Source organism: Muscardinus avellanarius (genome assembly GCF_963383645.1).
Source record: "Muscardinus avellanarius genome assembly, chromosome: 11".
Taxonomy (NCBI): Eukaryota; Metazoa; Chordata; class Mammalia; order Rodentia; family Gliridae; genus Muscardinus; species Muscardinus avellanarius.
The window spans coordinates 39,519,732-39,546,045 of NC_137797.1; the positions used below are offsets into that span (position 1 = coordinate 39,519,732).

General features: G+C 34.1%; 1 protein-coding gene across 1 annotated transcript in view; it reads right to left on the reverse strand.

Annotated features, from left to right (window-relative positions):
- Window positions 1-26,314, reverse strand: part of METTL25 (methyltransferase like 25) — a gene marked incomplete at its 3' end in the record, with an annotated part of 75,930 nt that overhangs the window by 45,194 nt on the left and 4,422 nt on the right. The window contains exons 2-5 of the mRNA XM_080705495.1: window positions 21,144-21,308; window positions 14,981-15,087; window positions 12,431-13,027; window positions 10,346-10,493 (exon numbers count right to left, since the gene is read on the reverse strand). Coding sequence (XP_080561621.1) covers window positions 10,346-10,493; window positions 12,431-13,027; window positions 14,981-15,087; window positions 21,144-21,308 — 1,017 coding nt within the window. The remainder of the gene's footprint in view (window positions 1-10,345; window positions 10,494-12,430; window positions 13,028-14,980; window positions 15,088-21,143; window positions 21,309-26,314) is intronic.

Sequence of the window (26,314 nt, forward strand, 5' to 3'; positions counted from 1 at the left end):
GAGAATTCTGAATTTTGATATTCAATATGATGAAAGTCCTCAAAAAAAGTGTATAGGAAATGAAGGGGAAGATTGAGGCTTTAAGAAAAAACCATAAGGAGACTTTGAACAAAATAAAGGAGTCAATAAATAAACTGAAGACTGCAAGAGAAAACAATTCTGGCAGGCTAGACCACATGGAAAACACGGTATCACTCTTGGAAAACAGTTCAATCAAAACTGAACAGTCAACAGTATTTTGATGATATAACAATAATACAACCTAAAAATCCTCCAAAATGAGAATACGAAGTATTCTAATGTAGATAAAAGGCACCGAAAAAGGTCTAGGAGCACAATCAAGGGTACTATAAACCTCTTTAGAGAAAAGAAAAATTTTTAGAAAATTAGCAAACACAGAAAAAGACTTAAACATCCAGGTACAGGACTTATCAGAACACTGTTAAAGCTTTTTCTTCTGTTTTTTGGAGTTATTTTTATATATAAACATAAAAATCATATATATATATATATATATATATATATATATATAATAGATACATGTATAAAATCAGTCATATAATTTGCTTTCATTATCTCATAGTAGAAGCTAGGTAGTAATTGGGATATAAGAAGGCTTTAGATAATGAAGGAGAAATGCCAGTGGAGTGAGTGATGAAGGGGGGCGTCCAGGGAAGGTTAGTGGTAGGGAGTAGAGGGAGAGTTAATGAAGGAAATACTTCCAATGACATTATTTACTTATGTGAATTTATAAATGCTAATCTCAGTATAATGTATGGGGAGAGAGAGCGAGAGGGAGCTAGGGGGAAGCTCAAGTGCTGTTTACATGTAAATATATATCACTCTGTACTACATTAGGATGTGAGACTACAAGACACAAATAAAAGTACATTAAAGAATAAAAAATTTAAAAAAACTTAATATTTTCGAATTTTATGCTAAGTGTGTGTGTGTGTGTGTGTGTGTGTGTGTGTGTGTGTGTGTTTTGCTGGGGATTAAACCCAGTGGTGTTCTATCTCCCAGGTACACCTACAGCCCTATTTTACTTTTATTTGGTAACAGTCTCGCTAGATTGAGACATCTCATTAGTTGCAGAGGCTGCCCCGGAGCCTGCAATCTTCTTTTCTCAGGCTCCAAAGTACTAGGATTACAAGTGTGCATCATGCATCCAGCTATGCTAAAATTCTTTGAAAAATTCTAGTAATGTACATATGACACAATATGCACCATGATGGAAAAGCAAAGTAAAATATTTCCTCTTCAACTTAGAAATTTACAATTGGGAAAATTCTTCTGAGATTCAGTTGAGAAACTGAAGTCCTTAGGTGAAAAGTGGGATAACTGAAAAACCAAGGAAGACATAAATACCTTTTTATATTTGTCAAAATAAAGCAAATATTTCTTTTAACTAATATACATTCGGTATCTGCAATATACCATATATGATTGGAATGCCTGACAAGACAAATAAGGTGATTATCAGCCTAAAAAAGAAAAATCAGTTACTCATGACAAACATAACTTTATATAGCAATGTTTTACAAAATTTAGAGTAAAGTCAGAATTGTGATAGAGCTGGCTCTTAGTGGCTCCAGAGACAGGTGATTTTGTGCATCTCTTCTCAACTCAACATTTAGTGACATAAGATTGGTAGCTTGAAATCAGCCAAACTGAGTATATTTAAACCATGGAATCAGGAAATGCTATACATTAAAGTTTTTATTAAGAGCCAACCACTAAACATATACATCATCACACCACTGACCCCAACACATTAATGAGCCATGAAGTCAATTTACTGGATTATGACCCACAATTTTATAAAATTTAAGAGAAACAAAATTAAAATGTCAACCTGCATTGTGTATTATACAATTAAGTACAATTAAATAATAAATATTAGCCAGGCATGGTGGTGCACACTTGTAATCCTAGTACTTGGGAGGCTAATACAGGAGGATCTGGGTTCGTGGCCAGCCTCAGCTACTTAGTGAGGCCCTCTGCAATTTAGTGAGACCTTGTTTCAAAATAAAAATTAAAAATAGGGTAAGGGGTATGAGTCGGAGGTAGAATGCCCCTGGGTTCCATTCCCAGATCTGCAAAAAATAAAAATAAAATAAAATAAAATAAATTAAAAAATAGGGCTGAAGGTGTAGCTCAGAGGTAAAATGCACCTGGGTTCAATCCCCAGTAACCCCTCCCCCCAAAAAAGAATAAATATTAACTAAAAGAGGAAAAAGTAATTTTTATAAATTTAAGCAGATCTAAATTTCAATCTCTAATCTCTACATATACTAGTAGTAATAGACAATGTATTTCTTTTTTTATAAATTTATTTTTTAATTCTTTTTTAGCTTTTGAAACAGTTTTCACTGACTTGCGAAGGGCCTTGCTAAGTAGCTGAGGCTGCCTGGAAACCTCGATCCTCCGGTCTCCACCTCCAGACTGCTGATATTACAAGCGTGCACCACCATGCCGGCAACAATATATTTTTTATTGTGGATCTAAGTCAAAAGATGTAATATCAGCACTAAAATTAAGAAAATAAAATATAATTATCTTCTATAAAGATATTTTACAATCTTTGTTGTCATCACATGCTTTGTGAATAAAGATCATGATTGGGAGAGTAAACAAAAGCTTTGTAGTTAACAGGTGAATATTTGGAAGCTTCTTGTTCCTTTTCAAGGAATGATGTAGGAGGTGACTGTCATTTACCCTTCACTAATCTATTTGACACAGAAATGGCAGCAGCAAGTTACAAGATGCCAAGGTTAGCTACCACATAAATACATACAATGGGAAATTTATGATAGAATCACCTTATTATTTCCTAATAATAAAAACTGAGGGTAAATGTAAAGTCAGTTTATGGTCTTTCAAGGGCTATACACTATTATTTGATTTTGCAAATCTGAAGCATTTGGAATGCACTAATAAAATTAGAAGACTCTCTGGTAGTAGGCTGGGAAAAGGTGGGGAAGGAGCAAACCAAACACAAATTTGTGTCTTGACAAGGATTAATGCTAATAAAGGCTCCTAATAAAGTCAAAGCACTTTCTCTACTCTTTTTGCACTCCAAAGACACTGAAATTATCATATAAACTTGTAGTAAAAGTAATGGTACCTTCTATCACTCAGGCTGAATTTGAAAAGCTCAGTCAAAGCACTAGTAATGACTTAAGACAGAAAATATTTTAATCTAATAATTAACAGATACAGATAATTCTGACAATCTGAATAACTATAGAGATGACCGAAAAAAATAACTAAAACAAAACAGCAACAGAAACAAAGATGTGTGTGTGTGTGATATTCCTATCTTGTGTTCAGTTTTAAGATTAAAAAGCAGAAATGTCCTAGAAGATACCTCTCATGCCTCATTAGTAAGAACCGTGTTTTATCTTCACTCCTAAATCAATGGAATTACCGTAATTTAAAGTAATTAAGGATTCATTCAATTCTGAGGCTAATGGGTTCAATCTCTCTGGTAACTACTGCTTAAACAAAGTTATGGTTCCATTAGGAAGGAAGGAGAAATGTATAGATCGGAATTAGTAACCAGTGGCATTTGGTAGTCTATTTTTACCTTTTTGAGAACCACCACCAAATTGCACTGAGATTTTTAAAACAGTTCTCTCTCCATCTTCAATAAGAAATAATATAAATACTTCAATATAATTATGATAATAATAATCATTGTTAAGACAAATATTCAAATAGTCAAGCTTAAGAAAATGTGCATTCTATAAAGCAATGTAATAAAACTGTTTCTGGTATTTCTTGTTCTCTAAGGGACTATTGGCTTATAATATAAAACTATTTAAAAGCTGTTTTTAAAACATATGATATAAATTCAGTATTCATAATGACTCATAGAGCTTTGAGGTATTTTTGAAAACTGACATTCATGACAGACCACCTCTATGGTCTACCACAGTGTTATTGGGTAAACATATTCATGTAAAACATATTGTTTATATAGTAAGTATCATCATAAAAAGTTTGCAGTGTACATACCAGAATTTTCTACTGTACTATGTTAGACTATTAATAACTCAAATTTACATCCCAAAGGGCAATGCTGCCACAATTCAAACTTAAAAACAGCTGTGCAAATACAGGGAGGGTGAGGGGCAGGTGTGTAAGATATGAAGTGAGGGACACATGATATATTTAACCTTTCAGGGATAGAACTCCCTGGAACCTAGTACTTGATCTATGTCAGAAAATAGGCTACTCTATGCATACAAACCATTTGCCTTATAAGTAGTTATTTTAATATAATGATCAGACTATATAGTAAAATATTTCTATTTTAGTACAGACTATTGGGACTATATAGTATACAATGTATGTGCAAAATAAAGCTATATTCACTTTCTATTACAAAATTGGCTGCTAAATAGTCCAGAACAAACTCTTAGTTTACCATTGTCTTCTCCCTCCCCTTCCCTCCCTCCCTGCCTGCCTGCCTGCCTGCTCCCTCCCCCCCCCCTCTCACACACACACACACACACACACACACACACACACACACCTACACCTACCTACCTACCTACCTATATCTGCTCTTCAGTAAAGGTAAGCTACCAAAATTGTAGTAGTAATTATAATAATTATCTTGGACACTCATTGCTTGTTTTAGATTTTCCTTTTTGAATATGTCTAGCTTATAACCATTAACTTCACCTATATTTACAACCTAGCTTTCTGCCCTCTTAGATCTATATTTGGTTTTCCAAGGTTTCCATCTGAGCTATGTACATCAATAACTTTGTACTGGACTAGTTATTATTGTTTTCTGCAGTTTCACTTTGCTAGAACCTGCTGGGCTGTTGTGGGTTCGATATTTGGTTTAGAACTAAAAACTGGCATCTGAGTAGAGCCCACCTAAGTCTGTACATGGGAAAAGGTTAAATAAATATGTATTATCTTGACTATATTTTTATAAATCTCCCTGTAGAATTCTACATGTCTTCTTAAATAACCATTACACACACACACACACACACACACACACACACACACACACACACACACACCACTTTTCAACTTTGCCGTTCACAAGAATTACCTATGGAGCTTCTTAAATATATTCAAGTCTTACACCTAGAAATTACAATCCAGTCAGTGGCAGATCTATACTATACTGAAAGTATCAAATTTGAGGAGACAGAATTAAAAACAAAGTTATAAGAATTGCAGAGCCAGAACATCCCTCTTTTACTACAAAAAACATAACATGAGAAAGCTGGAGATAGAATGTGGCAAAGGGAATAAGCTGCCTTTTCCATCTGGCTTTTGAGATGAGAAAATGTGGCTGTCTAGAGATAGGTAAAAATCACAACATAAAACCAAGTTTGCTTTTATTATTCCTATCACTTATTTTTCTACATTTTTCTCTTATCTTTTGGCCCAACCTTTTTCTTGACCTCCAAAGCATTTGAGGGTACTCATATTGTATGCATCTCATCACTCATTCCTGTTTCCTCCTGCTTACTCTTTGCTTTTCTGACTAGCAAAATACCCAGTACTCTGTTCATTTTAGATATACATGAAGAAAGCAAGTTAATGCTAAGACATTATGATTGCTTCCCCCCACTGAAGCCTAGCATTGTACATTTGATGATATCAACAATTCCTTATGGATATTTTTGACAAGGAGGCTTAACATAGATTGACTATACCTCAAAGGAGGGAAAACAAGAGCTTGTAGCTGCCAGTCTCTGTTCTGACAAACTTCTCCATCACTTTTTTCTACCTGAATCCTAGAGTCAAAAATATACTATCAACACACAGTGACTTTCACCCTAGATAAGAAATAGCAAAACTCTCTTTATTCAGATAGGATCCAATACCCAATACTTGAAAATTTAACAGAGGCTTTCAGTTCTAGTGTACAAAAATTTGGAACTATTTGATTAAACTAATTTACTCAGAAAACTAAATTACTTTACAAATGACTAAATACTAAATTAATTTAGACTGAAACAAGTAGGGATTATAAAGAAATGGGGTATAAAGTAAACTGTAAATGAGAAAGGAGGTCTCATATACTCTAAAAATTGTGCCTTTTTACCAATGAAATGAAGATGATCACTTTTTCTTAGAAAAATATGAGAAAAATACAACAGAAAGTAAAAAAGAAATAGTGACTATGAAAATCAAAGAAAAGAAAATTTGACTTTAGATATTTATCACCCTACATGTTTGCTTAGTCTGTCTGCATAATGTACTTCCTTCTGCTTGTCTGATTAAATTATGTTGATGTTTCAAGACAATGTAGGTTTGGCTGCATTGGAATATACCCAAATGTCTTAGACTGAGCTACATGCTACTTTGCAATAAAGAACACAGACATAATATCCTACCCTATACATTTACTACACTATTTGAAACTAATGTTGGAGGATAAGAAAACAAAGATGAACACTGTTCCTATTTGGAGCTTTATAAGGAAGTTTTTTGATAGCTGTGTGTGGTTGCATATGCTTGTAATCCTAGTACTTGGGAGGCTGAGACAGTAGGATCACAGGTTCATGGCCATCCTCAACTATTTAGTGAGGCCTTCTGCAACTTAATGAGACCTTAGTTCAAAGTTAATAAATTAAAAAAATAGGGCAGGGGATGTAGCTTAGAAGTAGAATGCCCCTGAATTTAATCCCAGTACCATAAAAAAAGTTCTTTGATGATAAACATGGTATCCAATATTTTTGTATCACTACCACTTAGAATAAAGTGGAACACAATTGGTGTTCAAGGAATGTTTGTTGAATTAAACTTTACTTATCCTCTATTTGAGTTTGTTACTTCTTTTTATGAGTTCCTCCCCAATTTATCTTTAGTATAAAGAAAGTGCCAGGGACTTTGCCTTGAAAATAGTTCCTATGTAATAAATGTTTTTTCCAATTCTATTATATACTCCCTTACCTATCTGATTTGCAACTGCCAAGGCAGGGGGCAGTGCTTATTTATTTTTTTCCTATTCCTAGTCACTTGTTTTCTTTTTTTCCCCCTAGAGAAACAGATTTGTTTAGAAAAACAAATACATATTCAAGGGAGAATGCAGAGTATCTCAAGTGAAAGATGTCTTTTGGAATAAAGAAAGAAATACACATTTTAAGAAGAACATAGCCATTTTAACCAGAGCTTTTAGGCAAAATCAAGGAATACACTACATTCAAGGGGAAAATGACATCATCTTGATAGTGAGAATCTTTGGGGGCAAAGCAAGTAACACACATTCAGGGGAGAATGTGGTTCATCTCCATAGGGAGGGACAGTCTTGTTCTCATAATTTACTCAACACATATTATATAAACAATCATTTATATAAATCATGTTTAGGTTGATATGGTTAGTTATAAAGACACAAAAATGTATAAAACTGAATTTCTATATACCCAAGACACATTAATCTATCATATTTGTCCTTGGCAGGAAAGAAAGAGGAGCAACAGAATATGTATGTGCACCAATCTTCCTTTTCCTTTCAGGCTCTTTAAAAGCATTTTTTTTTTCTTTTTGGGTCTGGGGCTGGAACCCAGGGGCATTTGCCCTCCGAGCTATACCCCATGCCCTATTTTTTATTCTTTATTTTAAAAACAGGGTCTCACTAAGTCACGGAGGGCCTAAGGAGCTGAGGCTGTCCGCGAACCCTGATCTTCCAGTCTCAGCCTCCTAAATGCTGGAAGTACAAGTGTTAGCCACCTCACCTGGCTAGAGCCTTTTTTTCTTTTTTAATCTAACATGTCCTATTTAAATACTTTTTATTGGTACATTGTAATCATGCATCTTGATGAGGTGTAGGGTGATAGATGTATACATGCATACTGCACAAAATACTTTTTAAGCCCTCTCTCACTTCTTACCCCACTCCCTCTTCCTCCCTACATCTCATTCTCAACACAGAGATTAGGTTTGATAAGTCTGTGTATGTACATCATGACCATGAGGTGTTTCCTTCTTTGAGTCTTCTTCCTCCCTCCCATCTTCCTCAGATACCCTCCTTAACTACACTTAGGTTTCTCCTTTGTCTAGAGTCCCTCTTATGTCTCAATTTCTCCTTAGCTTCTGTATGTGAGGGAGAACATCCTACCTTTCACTTAGTACATGGAACTGCATAATCTAAAAGGCTTCTGTGCAGCCGAGGAAACTATATAGAACCTCAGTAGACAGCCAACATAATGGGAGATCTTTGCCCAAGATTCCTCTGCTAGAGAACTAAAATCTAGAATATCAAAAGAACTCAAGAAAATCACCACACACACACACACACACACACACACACACACACACACACACTAACCTAATCAAAAATGTGCAAACAAAGCTGGGTGTGGTGGCACACACTTGTAATCCTAGTACTTGAGAAGCTGAGACAATAAGATTGCAGGTTTGAGGACAGCCACAGAAATTTAGTGAGCCTTCAGCAACCTAGTGAAATCCTGTTTTCAAATGAGAAATAAAACTGGTCTGGGTTGTAGATCGGAGGGAGAATGCCTCTGGGTTCAATTCTCAGTACCATAAAAAAAGGGCAAGTGAACTAAGTAAACATTTCACAAAAAAGATATTGGCCAATAAATATATGAAAAATATTCATTAGCAATTAAAGAGATGAAAATTAAAACTAGCCTGAGATTTTACCTAATTCCAATTAGAATGCCAATCATTAAAAACACAAACAATAATATATGCTGGCAAGGTTGTGGAAAAATGTACTTCTGACACTTTTTTTTTTTTTGGTGGTACTAAGGTTCCTGGAAACCCTTCTACCTCCGGGCTACACACCCAGACCTATTTTATACTTTTTATTTGGAAAGAGGCCCGGCCTTCTGACACTTTCTGGTTGCTGCAAAACAGTGATGTTTACCTTGAACTCTTTTTACATACTTGACAGAACTAGACAAGAAAGAAATAAAATTACCCATAGCCTTATAACTATACAACAGATTGCAATTTAAATATTGGGAAATAAACATCTCATAGCAATAGGACAAGCTCTGTAGATCACTCCAGAGAGAGAAAAATGTGAGGATTAGAAAGAAAAGGATGGCTGGGCTTGGTGGCGCACCCTTGTAATCCCCGCGCTTGGGATGCGGAGACAGGAGGATTGCACAGGTTCGAAGCCAGCCGCGCTGGCTTAAGAAACTCTGTTTCCAAATAAAAAGTATAAAATAGGTCTGGGAGTGTAGCCCAGAGGTAGAAGGGTTTCCAGGAACCCCAGTACCACCAAGAAAGAAAGAAGAGAAAGAAAGAAAGAAAGAAAGAAAGAAAGAAAGAAAGAAAGAAAGAAAGAAAGAAAGAAAGAAGGAAGATGGATGTGAGGGAGATATCATTAATAAAGCGGTCATTAAACTAATATAAAAGAGAATTGCAAATACTTTTAAGGTATGCTTTTACTGATATGGTAGCTTTGTCATTTAGTAGACGAAATGCTATTCTGAAGCCACAATTTTGAAATCATATCATATGGATTTAACTTAGGTAAAGTGCATTAAACAGAGGTTATTTTAGAAATTATTCTGAGTGAAGGACTATGGGGTGCTTCAAATTCTCCCAACTTCTGTACTTCACTCTGCAGGAGCATAGTTTCTATATAACCAACCAACCAACCTTCCTTCTTTCCTTTCTTGATTTTTTACATTACTGGGGATGGAAACCAGGGGCATTCTACCTCCAAGCCACATGCCCATCCCTATTTTATTTTTATTTGGAAACAGCATCTCACTAGTTTGATGAGAGTCCTGCCTACTTTCTGAAGCTCTCCTCCAACCTGTGATCCTCCTGTCTCAGCCTCCCAAGTACTGGGATTACAAGTGTGTGCCACCATGCCTGGCTTGAATACGATCATTTAAATGCAAGCGCAGTCTTATGGTTTTCCAAAATCCTAATATGTGAACTTTTAATTAACTTAGCAATACTTTTTAGAAATATCAATATTCTTTCAGAAATAAAGGCAGCTTTGGAAATGAAAACAAACATTGAACCATAATAATAATGATAAAATTACTTTATCAGTAAAAGCATACCTCAGAAGCATTTTTAAGTAGAAGTTCTCTAAAACATATACCACATCAAATTTCAATTATTTGCAAAGCATTCAGCACTCATTAAGATCATTTTATGGCTAAAGAAACTATAAGAAAATACATAAAATATGATGCATCAAATTTCAATAATACTGTAACATTGAACTTGCAAGAAAATAGATGTTGTTTAAAATGTTAATTTAAGTCACAATTATGGTAAGAAGAAAAAAGGGGAAGAAATTTTAAAAAGCCATCTTACTCAAATAAATAAAAATTACTGCTCAAATAAACACACATAGAGAACTTTGTACCTTTATTCTGGTTTTCAAACTCTTCAGATAAGAGGTGGTAGCAACAACCCACACTGCAAACTCCTTTAACTTCAGAATTGGAAGTAAATATCCGCAGAGTATTTGGAGCAAGATCACCACAGGTATGTAGACCCACCATTAAGCAATCCTTTAAAGAAAATAAAAATAAATTTTAGCAATTAAAAAAGAGAGCTAGAAAATAATTCAAATAAAGATTTTGAATAATCATTCAAACCTGTGAATTTTTAAAATTATCATATTTATCTGAAAGTACTGTGTTTTTTTGGTAATAAATAATTTTTCCTTTATAGGCAAAATGGCTATGATGTCTTATCGCAACTTTTGAGATTATGTGTATGTGTGTGTATTTATGTTTTCTTTTATTTCTTACACAACTAATATTTGCTTAATAACTAGACAAAGTAAATTAAAGATTGAGTCAATCAAACATAGCATGATTTACTAGGGCCTGTGATTTTAGACATGTTTATTTTCATACTTTGATTATACTAATCAAGTTTTTATTAAGATTTGTCACATAAAGCCTGTCAAAAATCTTATACAAAACTGGAAGTGGTGGCGCATGCTTGTAATCCCAGCATTTGGGAGGCTGAGACGGGAGGAATCCAGGTTTGAGGACAGCCTCAGCTACTTAGTGAGGTCCTTTGCAACTCAATGAGAACCTGTTTCAAAATAAAGAACAAAAACAGGGATGGTGGTGTAGTTCGGAGGTAAAATGCCCCTGGGTTCCATCCCCAGTACGGCAAAAATAAGAAAAATTCTTATAAAATACTGCTATAAAAATAAATATAGTGTTAAAAATTCTATAACATATTTCCTCTGATTATCCAAAACCGAATTTAAGTACACATGCACAAATACATATGGGCACAAGTACATGCATGCACAGACTCTTGTTCAACCTACCAATCATTAAAAGTTAAATTTAACATAATTCCTTTCCTTCTTTACATGACTCATAAAAGTTTAGTTTAAAAAGATAATTCATATTCAGAAAATTTGTGGCCTATTAGAACATACTTTCACCATTTGCAATTAAAGATTTTTATAGAATTTTTATTACCATCTCGGTTTTCCAGGCGACAGTCTTAAAACCAGATAGCCCAAAGGATTTATTATTAGTATAGACCTCTTACTTGAATATCAACTTTAATTCAGTTTTTAAAAAACGAAACCATCATGTCTCCCAAATGTTATCTAAAGCTGGACGTGGTGGCGCACACTTGTAATCCCAGTACTTGGGAGGCTGAGACAGGAGGATCACACAGGATCGAAGCCACCCTCAGGTACTTAGTGAGGCTCTCAGCAACTTAGTGAGACCCTGTTTCCAAATAAAGTATAAAATAGGTCTGGTAGTATGGCCCGGAGGTAGAAAACCCTCTGGGTTCCACCCCCAGTACCACACACACACACACACACACACACACACACACACACACACACACACATGTTATCTGAAGTATTACTCACCCAACAGGTTGACTGCTTTATAATACCAACTAAAATTAATTTTAAAGGTATAAGTATTGATGATGCATGTGTTTAAGAGGAGTCAAAGAATTAATCATTAGTAAACCTATTTAAATAAATTATATTTTCAACATTAAGAACTTAGTCTTGCAAAAGAGTCTGGGCTTCAATTCCAGTTAAGTCAAAAGAGTAATTTGGTAACTCTGTTTTGACTTTTCAGTGCCTTAGTTTCTTCAGATAAAAAAATGGGGTTAAGAATAGTATCTCAATGCAATGCGTTTTTGCAAAGTTGAAATGAGTTAATTTCTCTAAATGACTTACTATAATCTCTGGTATGCAATATTCAGTAGATGTTTCCTTTTTGTCATTATTATTTACTTTAAATGATAAATTCAAAGTGATGCAAGTATTAAGTTGTGACTGAAGTATATTTTTATGGCTATCTTCAGTAACACATGTAATTATTTCATTTAAACATTAATTAAAACTATTTTACCAAAAATGGCATTTTAGCCTATATAAACCAGACATAAAGCAAGGATAAAGCTTAAGCTTTTTAAGAAAAAAAAAAAAAGATGAAAAAAGTGAAATTACCTCCAGATCTTTAATAATGTCATGTAGTTTGGAATCAGCAGTAATAAAAGAGGTTAATGGTGAATATATACTCGATTCACTTGACTTTGATGTCATTTTCCTCCTCCCTTTATTTGTTTCAGAAATCACTCTGCAGGGTATTTGTGATGACGAAGTAGGCTCTATGGCATTGATAGGCAAAAAGTCTATGAGAGAAAAAGCATTTTCAAAGCATATATTTTCTTCTCCATGTGGTTGAATATGTAGGTTTTCCATTTGTTTTCTGATGTTAGAAATTACAGAGCCTGACAAATCTGGCAAGAAATCTGAGGTAGACATCTTTTCTTGATTTACAGAACTGTTACATACTTTCTCAATATCTGCTTTGTATTTCATTTCATTTTGCACTTTACTTTCTTTTGCTGTTTTAAATGCCAGTCCATTCACATCTACTCTTGACTGAGTCTGATAGAGTTTCCAATGTTTCTTCAATTTCCTATTTCTTTCTTTAGCACCATGAGTATTGGTATTTGAAGAATCAATTCCATAAACTTCTAAACCATACTTCAAGGATAAAAAGGAACTTAGGTAGCCTTTACCAGAACCCAAGTCAATAACCTGAAGAAAAATAGAATGAATTAAAGGATTTTAGTCAGTTGGTAAAAAAAAAAAAAAAAAAAAACATTCTAAGTATTATTTTAAAGTAAACAAATGGGTTATATAATTTATATAACTTGTTATATTTATTTTTCTACTAAAATCCAATCACTCTGACCATTTTTATTCAACATTCTCCTAAAAGCTCTAGTCAGTTGAATAAAAAAAGAAGTAAAAGATATAAATGTTGGAAGGGAAGAAGTAAAACTGCCTTTATTCAGAGATGATATGATTGTGTCCACATAAAATCCTGAAGAATATATAAAATGCTAACCTAAATAGTAAGTAAGTAAACTTAGGAATGTGCCAGAGTACAAAGTCAACATAAATTTGAAATGAACCATCAGAATGCATACAATAACAAACAATTTGGATGTAAAATTTTAAAACAACTAAACTAAAATCAAAATGCTGTGATTTTAAAGAAATTGATGAATTTTATGTCATCATTATATATGATAAAAATATATAAAATTAAGCCCACAGAAAACATGATTGAAATCCTTTCCACTTGAGTACATATTATGCTTTTGTCACTTCTATATTCTGCTTGCTCTGCTTTGTGGTATCAAACTAGATGACTGGAGTTTTGGCTTGTTTTCCATAAAGAATCTGAGTCAGTTCTTGGGGTCTCTGTTGCTCTGCCTTATACATACCAATTTTCCCTAAGGATTGGACCTTTCTTCAATTTTCCTCTGTTCCTCAATTCCTATCCTACATGAACAGAGCCTTTACCCAGCTTAATTGAACAAAATTATCTGAATTTTTCTGTCTTTAGGGTTTTGTTCTCTACAATGGACCTGCTGTTAGTAATTAATGCCTTACTTGCTTAATCTTGTTATGCTCCTTTTAATACCAACTAAGCTACCCATTTGTTCCTCTGGAGTTTACTCACATCACCATTACCTTAGTCCTTGCCTCCAGCTGCTACTCTAGAGATCCAGGTTTCCACAAGTGGCTCCACATGCCCATCAGAAGCTATGTTCCTCAAACTTACAATGAATGTGGGTGGATCCATGGGAGAGTCTAATAACTACTAAATACTACAGGAAGAATATATAAAATGCTAACCTAAATAGTAAGTAAACTTAGGAATGTGTCAGAGTACAAAGTCAATACAAATTTGAAATTAACCATCAGAATGCATATGATATAGCAGCAACAAACAATTCGAATGTAAAATTTTAAAACTAAATTAAAATAAAAATACTTTAAGTGATTTTTAAAGAAACTGATGAGTCTTATGTAATCATTATATATATAATAAAATATATAAAATTAAACCAAAATAAATCATGACTGAAATCATTTTCACTGAGTACACATTATGCTTTTGCATAATGTGAAGAAAAATCCTCCGTTATCTTTATAGATCTTCTTGTAGGGATAAAAAAAGAGAAAGAACTTAATATTTTATAGGCCAACATGGGTAATCATTAATTTTATTCTAATAACTGTTTTCAGGCATCACTACCATTTGCTAGAAGCTATTTTTCCAAAACAGGAATACATCATAATTCACACACTATGGATGAATCCAAATCCTAAAAACTTGTTTGTGCTGCTATACTGAGGCGGGTGTTCCAAACCACAAATTGATAACTCAGATTCTAAGAATACCTATCAGCAAAATGCCATCTTTGTAATGTTCCTTCAAGTTGGAGTTACAACATATAAAAATGAATTACCTTTAAATTCTATACATTTTGAAGAGTAAAATATGTGGCAAGACATTAACAATCTTATTTTTAGTATACTGGGAAATGAAAACATTTTTAAAGGATCTGATGTTTAAAGTATGTTATTATTTAAAAATACTTTAAAGACCAGAAATGACAATAGAAAATAAAATCCAAGTGATATCAAAAAGTGGTAATATTTTTAAAATCTAAAAATAAAGAGAAACACTCTTACTTGTTTTATTCCAAAGTAATCAGTAATACTGCAAATCAGCTCTGACATTGCCTGAACCTCATGAGATTTTTTCACATTCATAAACTCACTTAGCTTTACATTTTCACCTGAATGAAAACAAAAAAACCAAATTGAAATACTGTTATTAGAGCAAAACTTTAAAATTTGTTCTATGTCTGTGATGAATAACCTTGGAAATATAATGGGTAATGCTTTGAATCTGTAAATCACTTTTGGAAAAATGGCCATTTTGATGATATATAGTATATCTATCCAAGAATATGGAAGATCTTTCCATTCTCTAGGTCTTCTTTGCTTTCTTTTTTCCCAGTGTTTCATAATTTTCTTTGTAGAGGATTTTTAACTCCTTGGTTAGGTTTATTCCTAAGTATTTTATTTTTTTGTGGAAAATCCTGAGTGGAAGTGTTTTCTGGATTTCCTTTTCAGTAGATTTATGTTTGGCATACAGAAAAGCTTTTGAATTTTTAAGATTGATTTTGTATCCAGACACTTTGCTGAATTTTTTGATCAGTTCTGTAAGCCTTTTGGTTGAGATTGTTGGGTCTTCTAAGTATTGTATCATGTCATCTACAAACAGTAAAAGTTTTAGTTTTTTCCTATTTGTATTCCTTTCATTTCCTTTTCTTGTCTTATTGCTCTGGCCAGAGTCTCAAGTACTATATTGAAAAGAATTGGTGATAATGAACATCCTTGTTCCCATTTTTAGGGGGAATTCTCAGTTTTCTCCATTTGATATGATATTGGCTGTGGGTCTGTTATAGACTGCCTTTATGATTGAGGTATCTTCCTTCTATTCTGATTCTCTGCAGTGCATTTTAGCACAAATGGATGTTGGATTTTTGTCCAGTGCTTTTTCAGTGTCTATTGAAATTATCATGTGATTTTTGTCTTTGGTCTGTTTATGTGATTAATTACTTAACTTCATTTGGAACAACAAAACCCCCAGAATAGCCAAAGTAGTTCTCAGCAACAAAAACCATGCAGGAAGAATCACAATGCCTGACTTTCAACTACAAAGCCAGAGTAATAAAAACAGCATGGTAATGGTACAAAAACAGATATATAGACCAATGGAACAGAATAGAAGTCTCAGAAACAAATCTGTACACTTACAGCCAATTGATTTTTAACAAAGGGGCCAAAAACATACACTGGATAAAAGTAGCTGAGGCTGGCTGCAGGAATTTGTGATCTTCATGTCTCAGCCTCCCAAGTACTGGTGTTGCAAAACTGGTTAACCATATGCAGAATAATGGAAATAAACCTCACTTTCTCACCCCGCACAAGTGTCAGTTCAAGATGAATCAAAGACTTAGAAATTAGACCAGAGACCTTGAAACCCCTGGAAGAGGGCATAGGTCCAACCTTCTAACTCATAGGCACAGGTAAAACTGTTCTCAAAAAGAACCCCAAAGCACAAGAAACCAAAAAGGCAGATCTATACAGGATTGCATGAAACTGAAGAGCTTCCGTAAAGCAAAGGAAACTAACAAAAACCTCAACAGAGAGCTGATAGCATGGGAGGACATTTTTGCAAACTATTCCTCTGATAGAATACTAATATCTAGAATATACAAAAAACTCAAGAAACTCAGCACTAAGAAATCAAATAACTGAATCAAAAAGTGGGTAAGTGAACTAAATATGTATTTCATGAAAGAAGAAATTCAAATGGCCAATAAATGCATGAAAAAATGATCAATATCATTAGCAATCAGAGATGCAAATAAAAAATACCCTGAGATTTTGCCAGGCATGGTAGTGCACGCTTGTAATCCCTGTGTTTGGGAGGCAGAGACAGGAGGATCGTGCTGGGTTAAGAGACCCTGTTTCCAAATAAAAATATAAAATAGGTCTGGGCCGGGCGTGGTGGCGCATGCTTGTAATCCCCGCGCTTGGGAGGCAGAGACAGGAGGATCACACAGGTTCGAAGCCAGCTGTGTGCGCTGGCTTAGGAGACCCTGTTTCCAAATAAAAATGTAAAAATAGGTCTGGGAATGTAGCCCGGAGGTAGAAGGGCTTACAGGAACCCCAGTACCACCAAAATAAATAAATAAAATAAAATAGATTTGGGAGTATAGCCCTGAGGTAGAAGGGTTTCCAGGAACCCCAGTACCACCAAAATAAATACATAAATAAATAAATAAATAAATAAATAAATAAATAAATAAATAAAAATACCCTGACATTTCACCTAACCCCAACTAGAATGCCAATCATTCAAAATATAAACAACAACAAATGCTGGCAAGGATGTGGGGAAATGCGAACTCTACTGTATTGCTGGTGGGATTGCAAATTAGTGCAACCACTTTGGAAAACAGTATGAAGGATCCTCAAAAGTATGGGAATGAACTCACCATATAATCCAGCAATACCACTTTTGGGTATCTACCCAAAATAATGGAAACCAAACTACCAAAGTAATGCATGCATATCTATGTTCATAGCCGCACAATTCACAATTGCCAAACTATGGAAGCAGCCAAGATGTTCATCAATAGAGGAATGGATTACAAAACTATGGGATATGTTCACAATGGAATTTTACTCAGCCTTAAAGAAGAACAAAATTATGTCATTTACAAGGAAAATGGATGGAACTGGAGGACATTAGGCTAAGTGAGATTAGTCAGTCACAAAATATAAGAAATTAGTAGCTCTCTCTAATATGTGGAAGCTAGGGAGAAGATGGGTCATAGGAGGAACTCTAGATAAAGAAGAAGAAACTATAGATGAACAAATAAGGCGACTCAACTGAGAGGAATAGGAGAGAGGAAGAGGGAAATTCCTTAATGTGCATGATGTACATTCACAACGTATCAAAGTCAATCACTAAGCCAAACAAGGAAGGAGGGGAAGGGAATGGGGTGGGAATTGGTTAAGGGCTGAGTGATGTGTTCATATATGCCTCTACCATCTTTTATTCTGTTAAGATGTATGATTCCAGTGCACCAATAAAAAAATTTAATTTAAAAAATGAATTATCAGATGATGTTCATTTGGGGGTAATTAAATATGAAAATAATAAAGACATTCTATTGTAGCGTTTGGGTGACAGATCTCAGCTAGGCTGCTATGAATACAATTTTAATTAATAAAATAAAAAGATCTATAAAATATTATTTAAAAATTTCCTTAGCATAACAAGCAACTAATAATAACGGAAACATACTATAAAAGAAGGTTTTTACTTTTATTTATTTACTTATTTATTGTTAATGGGGACTGAACACAGGGTCATTCTATATCCAAGCTACATCCCCAGTACTATTTTTTATTTTGAAACAGAGCCTTACAATGTTGCAGAGAGCCTCATAAAGTAGCTGAGGCTGGCTGCAGGAATTTGTGATCTTCTTGTCTCAGCCTCCCAAGTACTGGGTTTACAAGTGTATGCCACCACTCTTGGCTTTAAAAGAAGCTTTTTAATAAAGTAACTTTGTAAGTGTGAAAAGGGAACCCACAAAGTAGAGAAGGATATCCCAAATACAATTACAAAGTAGAGAAGGATATCCCAAATACAAGTACAAAAACAAAACAAATTCTTATAAATCAGTAAAAACCAAAATGGGTACAACACTTGAACAGTCATGTCTCTATACTGTCAATACAGTAGCTACTAACCACATGAAATTATTTAAATGTACACTTAAAATAACTCATATAAAGTTGTAAATTAAGCTTCCAAACCACACTAGCCACATTTGCAGTGTTCACTAGCCAAATGTTGCTAGTTTCTACTGTACTTCACAGCTACATGACACTTGACAGTACTTTAGTATTCAGAATAAACCCTACATTATAAAGTATATTAAAATAGTTAAAGAGCTACGACAAAGTAGTTAACATCATTAAACATATGGGAGTTTGGCAGTGGGGAACTGAAATGTAGGGTTGACATGATTATGATAGCACAACTGTGTTCACATCTGCGAATACCTAGGAATAGAATTAACTTAGGATCACTAAGACCTTGTTGACAAAGTCTTTCCAGGGGTAGTGGTGGTAACTCAGAATCTTGTAGATGGCAGCCAGTACTTTCTTGTAACATACCAAGGGCATTTTAAGACATGATCCTTGTTAGGCTGTGATTCCACAAGGGACACAATGCCATTCTGCTGGTGGATACTAGTCTAGTGAATGAATAACCTGATGTACTCCGGGAGGGGGAGCATATATCCTCCCTGCTCACTCATCACTAGCAATCACCTCTATTGGGCTGGATCAACTCTTTCTCACCCTGGTATAAGACAGGGTCTATCCAGACTTTGATGGTTTCAATGTTTGTTTCTGCCAGGGATACAACATTCGCTTCCACCTTGAGGCTCAAAATGCAGTTCTTAAACTTTATAAGCTGGGAGAAGGGCCAACATGCAATCCCTGATGCAAATGGACACTCAGGTATTGCCAGTCAGCCAGAGCTGGGATAAAGTGCTTAGTGCTTTGAGCACAAGTGGGGTATGGCCCCTATAGCACTATCTCTGGTGAAGTGATCTGCAGCCAAAATACCATTACCAAGAGCTATGCTTTACCAAACAGCCCTTTGTTTTGCTTCAAGAGAAACACTATGAAATAATTTTGCTTAAAATCATTAGAGCTATTAAACAAGAACAATAATCAAAGAATTGGACTCAAAGGGGAAAAGCTCCCTTTACAATGGAAAACTCCAATGGATTAAATTTTCCCAGGTGAGCAAACTTACTTTTACTAATATGAGATAACATTATATATGCTTCCGAGTGTGATGTATGAAGAAGAAATAATTAAGCCATACTTCTTTCAAAAATCCATAATCTAAGTGTAATTAACTCAGCTCATATGGATCAAATTGATCAGTGTTAGGAAAAGTTTGAGCAAATATTCTAAATTAAATAAATTAAGCATCCCAACTGTCAGATATAAGTCTGTCATATTAGTCTTCTATTAAGAAAAATGGCATTACAGTATATTTTTTAAAAAATTTAGAGAAACTTGAATGCAGATTGCTTAGCAATATTAAATTCCTAAGTGTGCTAATGTGCTATGGGATTTGTAGGAGAATGTCCTCATTCTTTTGATATACATGCAAAAGTGCTTAAGAGTAAAGTGTTATGATAGCTGTAAATTATGTTAAATATTCAGATAAAAAACTGTGTGTGGTGTGTGTGTTTGGAGGATACAACAAATATGGTAAAATTTTAACAAATGGTGAATCTAGGTGCAAAATACAATTCCCTTGGTACTTGGTCACTATACTATTCTTGGAAATGTTCTATAGATTTGAAACTTACAAAATTAAAACGTGGGAAAATAATGAGGATCAAATGAGATAATAGTGAATTTTGTGAATTTTAAAGAGGATATGAGATTCATTATTATTGTCATAATAATTATCATTAGTTTATTATTAAAGCTCAATATTGAGTACTGACTTTTTTATCCAGTCTACTTATCTCATTTATTTTATTATTATATATATTTTTTGGCGGTACTGGGGTTCCTGGAAACCCTTCTACCTCTGGGTTATACTCCCAGACCTCTATTTTATATATTTTTTAAATTTGGAAACAGGGTCTCCTAAGCCAGTGAGGCTGGCTTCGAACCTGCGCGATCCTCCCGTCTATGCCTCCCAAGCGCAGGGATTACAAGTATGGGCCAACACTTCCGGCTACTTATCTCTTTTAAGTGGTTTATTTACATTTAATGTAATTGTTGATATGGCTGAGTGCTATTTGTGTTTTATTGGGCCATCCCCACTTTCTGATGCTCAGGGTTCTTCCCCATCTTGTTACTAAACAATCAGTCATAGAGATCATTAGCTCACTGTAACAGAAATAAATGCAAGGAGTTTGGAATCTGTAGTAGCCCCTGCAATCTGTGTTCAAGAGGCAGAAACTAAGTGAAGTAAAGATAGCAAGGGGAGAATGTAGGAAAAATAAAGAGATCTGTAAGTTGTTCCATTTAATATGGTATAAGGAAAAATCTGCTTTTCTAAAGACAAGCTAACCTATCTTGGTTTATAAAGTCTAAGAATAAACTAAGAATATGTTGAAAAGATTTATATATGTTGATATACATCAGATATCACATATATATGCATGTAAATAATATATTGCCTTTAAGGACTTTAAAAGCATACATATATACATACAAACACACATACCAGTTCTCTGTTTTTTATTTCCTTGAAGGGCTATAAGCAACTGTTCAAAAGGAGTACATATTCCCAAGTTTTGTATGGAATAGTATTTTGCAGCAATAGCAAAGTCTTCAACACTCACTAGCTTCTGAGAACTTTCACAAAATATTTTGGGGAAATCAGTAACACCTAAAAAATCAGGAAAGAAAATGAAACATTAGCAATCACTATGTAATTAATAGCTAATCTGCATGAGATTTTAAGACAATGAACACTAGATTTTTACAGCAAGTAATATTTCATTTCAGTGTGATTTTTAGTACTATAACTACAATTTACATTTGACATTTAAACTGTTACCTATTTGTAGCACCCAGTTTTAACATTATTAAACCTGATTCCTACCTCACATTGACAACTTTTTTAACCAGTTTTCTGATCTCCATCAGTTATACAGTTATATATTAAATGTTGCATACATTTAAATAATTATATATATTTATATAGCTATGTATTTATAGTTATATATTTAAATGTTGAATAAAATGTTTTTTTTGTTGTTGTTCCAAGAGCAAAAAAAATAAAAATAAAAAATTTACATCGTCAATTTATAAGCTGTCCTTTCTATCCTATGGCTGTGCATTTTATGGAGGTCAGTCTTTACAACACTGATATTCCCTATCCCCACTGCCACACTGCCTATAGTAAAATGGTAACAACCCTAGTGGTATAGATGTTACTGTAAAACAGTTACTGCATCATTTGTACCATGTAGATGTGTGTAAGGGAAGGGGGAAGGTGTGGTGGGGAGTATATGAATGTGTTCAAGGCACTGTCAACATAAAACTAAAACTCATTAGGTGATGATACAGTGAAACAGCTCATTTTCCCCAGGGTCAGTTTTAAAGCAGACATTCTATAAGTTTAGTATAGTAACTGTTGATAGTTTCTAAATGTTCACAAATTTAGAATAGTATGGTAAGTTTTAACTGTTTACAAACATCAGTGCCTCTCTGTATGAGAAACATGTATAAATAGGCCATTAAACTCAGATATAGCTACGTCTTGTCTAGGTGAACTACACCATTTTCAGGCAGAAGTTTTAAAAAAATCTAAAGAATTTTTCCTAACTCTATAATCTGAGTGGAAATAAAACCTACCTCTACCTGAGTTCCTAAGTGACAAGGACAAAATCATTATTTGCAAACTACAATGGACATACATACAATGGACACGGAGTCACTGAGTTTGCAGGCTTACTATTGCAGTTTAACCCTGTCTACTATGATGGCTATACACAGGCGCACTGACAGATTTTCTTAGTCTTATTTTTCTGTGACCATTTTAAAGTCATGTTAATTTACTTATCAGGGATTAAGAACAAATCATTACAATTTGTCTGTAGGGTTCAAAGAAACTCTATGAATGGAGAGTCTTTTACACTGTTGGTGGGAGTGCAAACTAGTTCAGATGCTATGAAGATCAGTGTAGAGATTCCTTAGAAAACTGGGAATGGATCCACCATATGATCTGGCTATACCATTCCTAGGTATATTAAGCCCAATCAATGAAAAAATTTTTTAAAACTGAAAAAATCTAGTAGTTAAATGAAATATTTAAAATATTCACCTTATAAAAGCATGATAGAATGTAAATACCATGAAGTCTTCTCTAACATAGCTGATCCTCATAGTTACTTATAGAATTATAAAAATTCACTTAAATAAAAAGAATCATGATGCTATGTGATAAAATCTTTACTCAATAGCTGATGAATGTTTATACAATTCTTTTAAATAAATACAAATATATTTTAAAGCTAATATCTTCTAAGTTATTGGTGGTAATGTTTACCAAATTCATTAATAAGATAAAAATTGATGGATGTACAACTTCAACTTTTGAATTAACTAGAAGGCAAGATTACAAAATTACCACAGTAAATTTATTTAAGAAATATTTCATGTATTATATAAAGTTCTTTGGACATTTTACAAACTGAATTTACTAACATAGCCAAAAGTAATAAAAGCCACATCAAAATACTTAGACATGATACAGAGGGGAAAACTCATTCAACTATTAAGAGAGACTCTCAGGTTTAAGAGCAGTCTCAACATCCCCAAGTTCCAGGGCAGCAATTTCCTAGAGTGTGATAGAATAAGAGTATTAAATTTCAATGTGCAGAGGGACTATTACAATAGTCAGTTATTGGACAATGCTGCCAACAGAAAGAAATGTGGTGTTTCTGTTGGAAAAGTAAAGTTCAAATCAACCTAACTATCCTGCTGAAAATACTTGAAAAAACTCTTAACAAATCTGAATTAAATGTTACATAGCTTACCCCCCATACCCTTCAGTAATTTAAAAAATTCAGAGGTCTAAATTACAATGACATTAGCAACAATAATTACATTTTTAAAAAGGATAGTGTTCTGATTTAGACCAAGAATTTATTACTTATAATAATTTATGTCAGTAGGGCTAACACCAGTTTATTCAGTCCAAAACTTTATGAACAAAATCTTTTTCAATTACGAAAATACAATTGCACTTTTTTTTTGTTTTTGAGCATTCCAGCCTGTAACTTCCAAGACTTGCTATTTTTAGAGATACAGAGAGAAAGGTAGGTGTTGGTGCTGATCTTGTCTTCGCTTCCATCTCCTAAAGAGTATGTAGAAAGTTATGTGGCGATGGTAATGGTGTCAAAGTCTTCACAGTGTGTCCCTGGGCACTTGTATAATCAATCTGAGATTTGCAATTAGTAAAGCAAAAATCACAGTATTACTTATATTTATATATTTTTTCTTTTTGTACAGGGAAAGCTTTGATTTTAAATTTGTTCTTCACTGTATCTGAACATTATGTGACTCAATTATTTGAGCCATATCTCCCTCTACTGGAAATTACTGATTTACTTTATGTGTTTCTTGTCCTCTTTATATACTACTACAATTTTTTTGTGTAAACTATATCATTCTTCCACAGATGTTTCTTATAACATAGGTATGAAACGGTTCTCATAAGATAGGTTAATTGAGCAAAATGCAGAAGAGGTTATTTTCTATAAATATGAACCAGGATATCTTTTAATTTTTTTCTTTTTGCACCAGAGATCAATCTATAAGAAAACAAATAGAAAAGTTACATATACAAATGTTAGGTTATGAAAATTTCAAGGCAGGAAAATGCATAATAATATTTCAAAACTTAAACTAAAAATAATCAGTGAAAGTATATTTACAATTAATAAATTAAAATAAAATTTCAAAAATAAATGTCTTTTATTGGAATGTCACACAACACTATGAAAGATGAAACCAGTGTGGGTTCACAATAGCACATGACTATTACTGAACACATTGACTGCATATACACTGTGCTAAGTACTGTGCACTTCACCTGTCATGTGGCAGTTTATAATCTAGTTAGCTGATGCTCTTATCCCAATTTACAGAAGAAAAAACCTGAGACTCAGCAAAGCCATAATTCATCCAAATTTACACAGACATTAAGTGTCAGGGCATATGAATCAAAGCAGTCTGACTTCGTTCCTTGCCCTTAATTCCCACATCCCATTAGTGTGCCACACTGGTAAGTACAGTAGACAACAGAGGAATCAGGTGAAACAGTACAGAGAAGGCATTAGGCAGACCTGATTCAGGTCTGGCAAGAATTCCCCCTTGTAGAGAGTAATACGTGGTAAAATCATAACATATTTCATAACCACTTTATCTTTGTAACTATTTCTTTCACTTCCCTTAGCACCTCCCTCTCCACCATAAGGGATAAAAAAATTTCCAGAAATTAAGTTATTTTATATATAAAACAACAGATGAGTCTCTGAAAAAGGAATAAAATATTTTCAAGGCTTTCTGTGGTATCTGTTTCTAAAAACAAAAAACTGTTTCAAGCCAGTTCTAGAGCAAGTACTTTGCACACAGCATGAATGAATGAACAAATGAATGCCTGCATGCATGAATGATGGCAATACTTCAATACACTTACTATTGTAGCATCACCAACTACACAAGGAGAAAGGAATTCTCCTAAGACTCTGTGGTGGTGGCATTCACAGAGGCCACTACGAGGACTTCGATAGCACCACTGAGCCTGTTAGAAAAGCATAAAACCTCATTTCAGCCCAAATATGTATAATCTTAGGGTAAGACAAGAGTAATTTAGAACATTTAGAACATTTAGAAGACACATTGCAATTATATACTAAATTTGGAGATTTAACTATGTTACAGGCATTGGGGGAACTGCTACTATCACACAGCCTATAGCCCAGAATTTCAAGAAATCAACAGTGTTTTCTTAATAAACAAAGATGACAAGAGGGTCACAGGTTCTTGGCCAGCCTCAGCTCTCTCCATTTTAGGGAAATAGAAAATATAACAGGGCTGAGGGTAACTTAGAGGTAGAAGGCCTCTGGGGTTCAATCCCCAGTCTCTCTCACACACACACACACACACACACACACACACACACACACACACGGAAGAAATATTTGTATCAATTTCTACTTCTACATGAAAAAACTTCTTTTCAATTCATAATGTTTAAAACTGAACTGAACATTCTCACATTCTGAAAATCTTTCCCTTCTCCTGCTTTCTGTCTTGTTTAAAAGAATTTTCATTCAGTTCTAAAGTTTAAAAATCTTTACATTTTCTTAAATGTTTCTTGTGCCCTCAATTCATACATATGGCCACCCATCTTCTGATACAAAATATCTTTTATTCAGACCCCACCCCTTCGATCACTCCTGTAGTTCACCCCCTATTAACTCTCACCAGTGTCAGGGCAATAGCTTCAAAGTTGATATTTTCCTTATTGGTAAAATTCCCAAAGCACATTGCACAAGAAGTTGTATGTGGTTTCTAAAATGAATACTTTTTGATACAACTTTAATCAGGAATTTTAAGATTCTGGTTTCCACAATTGACTTTTGGCTTTAAACCTTGATAATTACTTAATAAAAGTATAATCAGAAGTTAAGACTCTTATTGAACTTTGAGATTTAAAAATGGGTGACTTAGCCAGACATGGTGGCACACCCTTGTAATCCCCGTGCTTGGGAGGCAGAGACAGGAGGATGGCACAGGTTCGAAGCCAGCCGCGCTGGCTTAAGAGACCATGTTTCCAAATAAAAATATATTAAAAAAAAATAGGTCTGGGAGTGTAGCCCG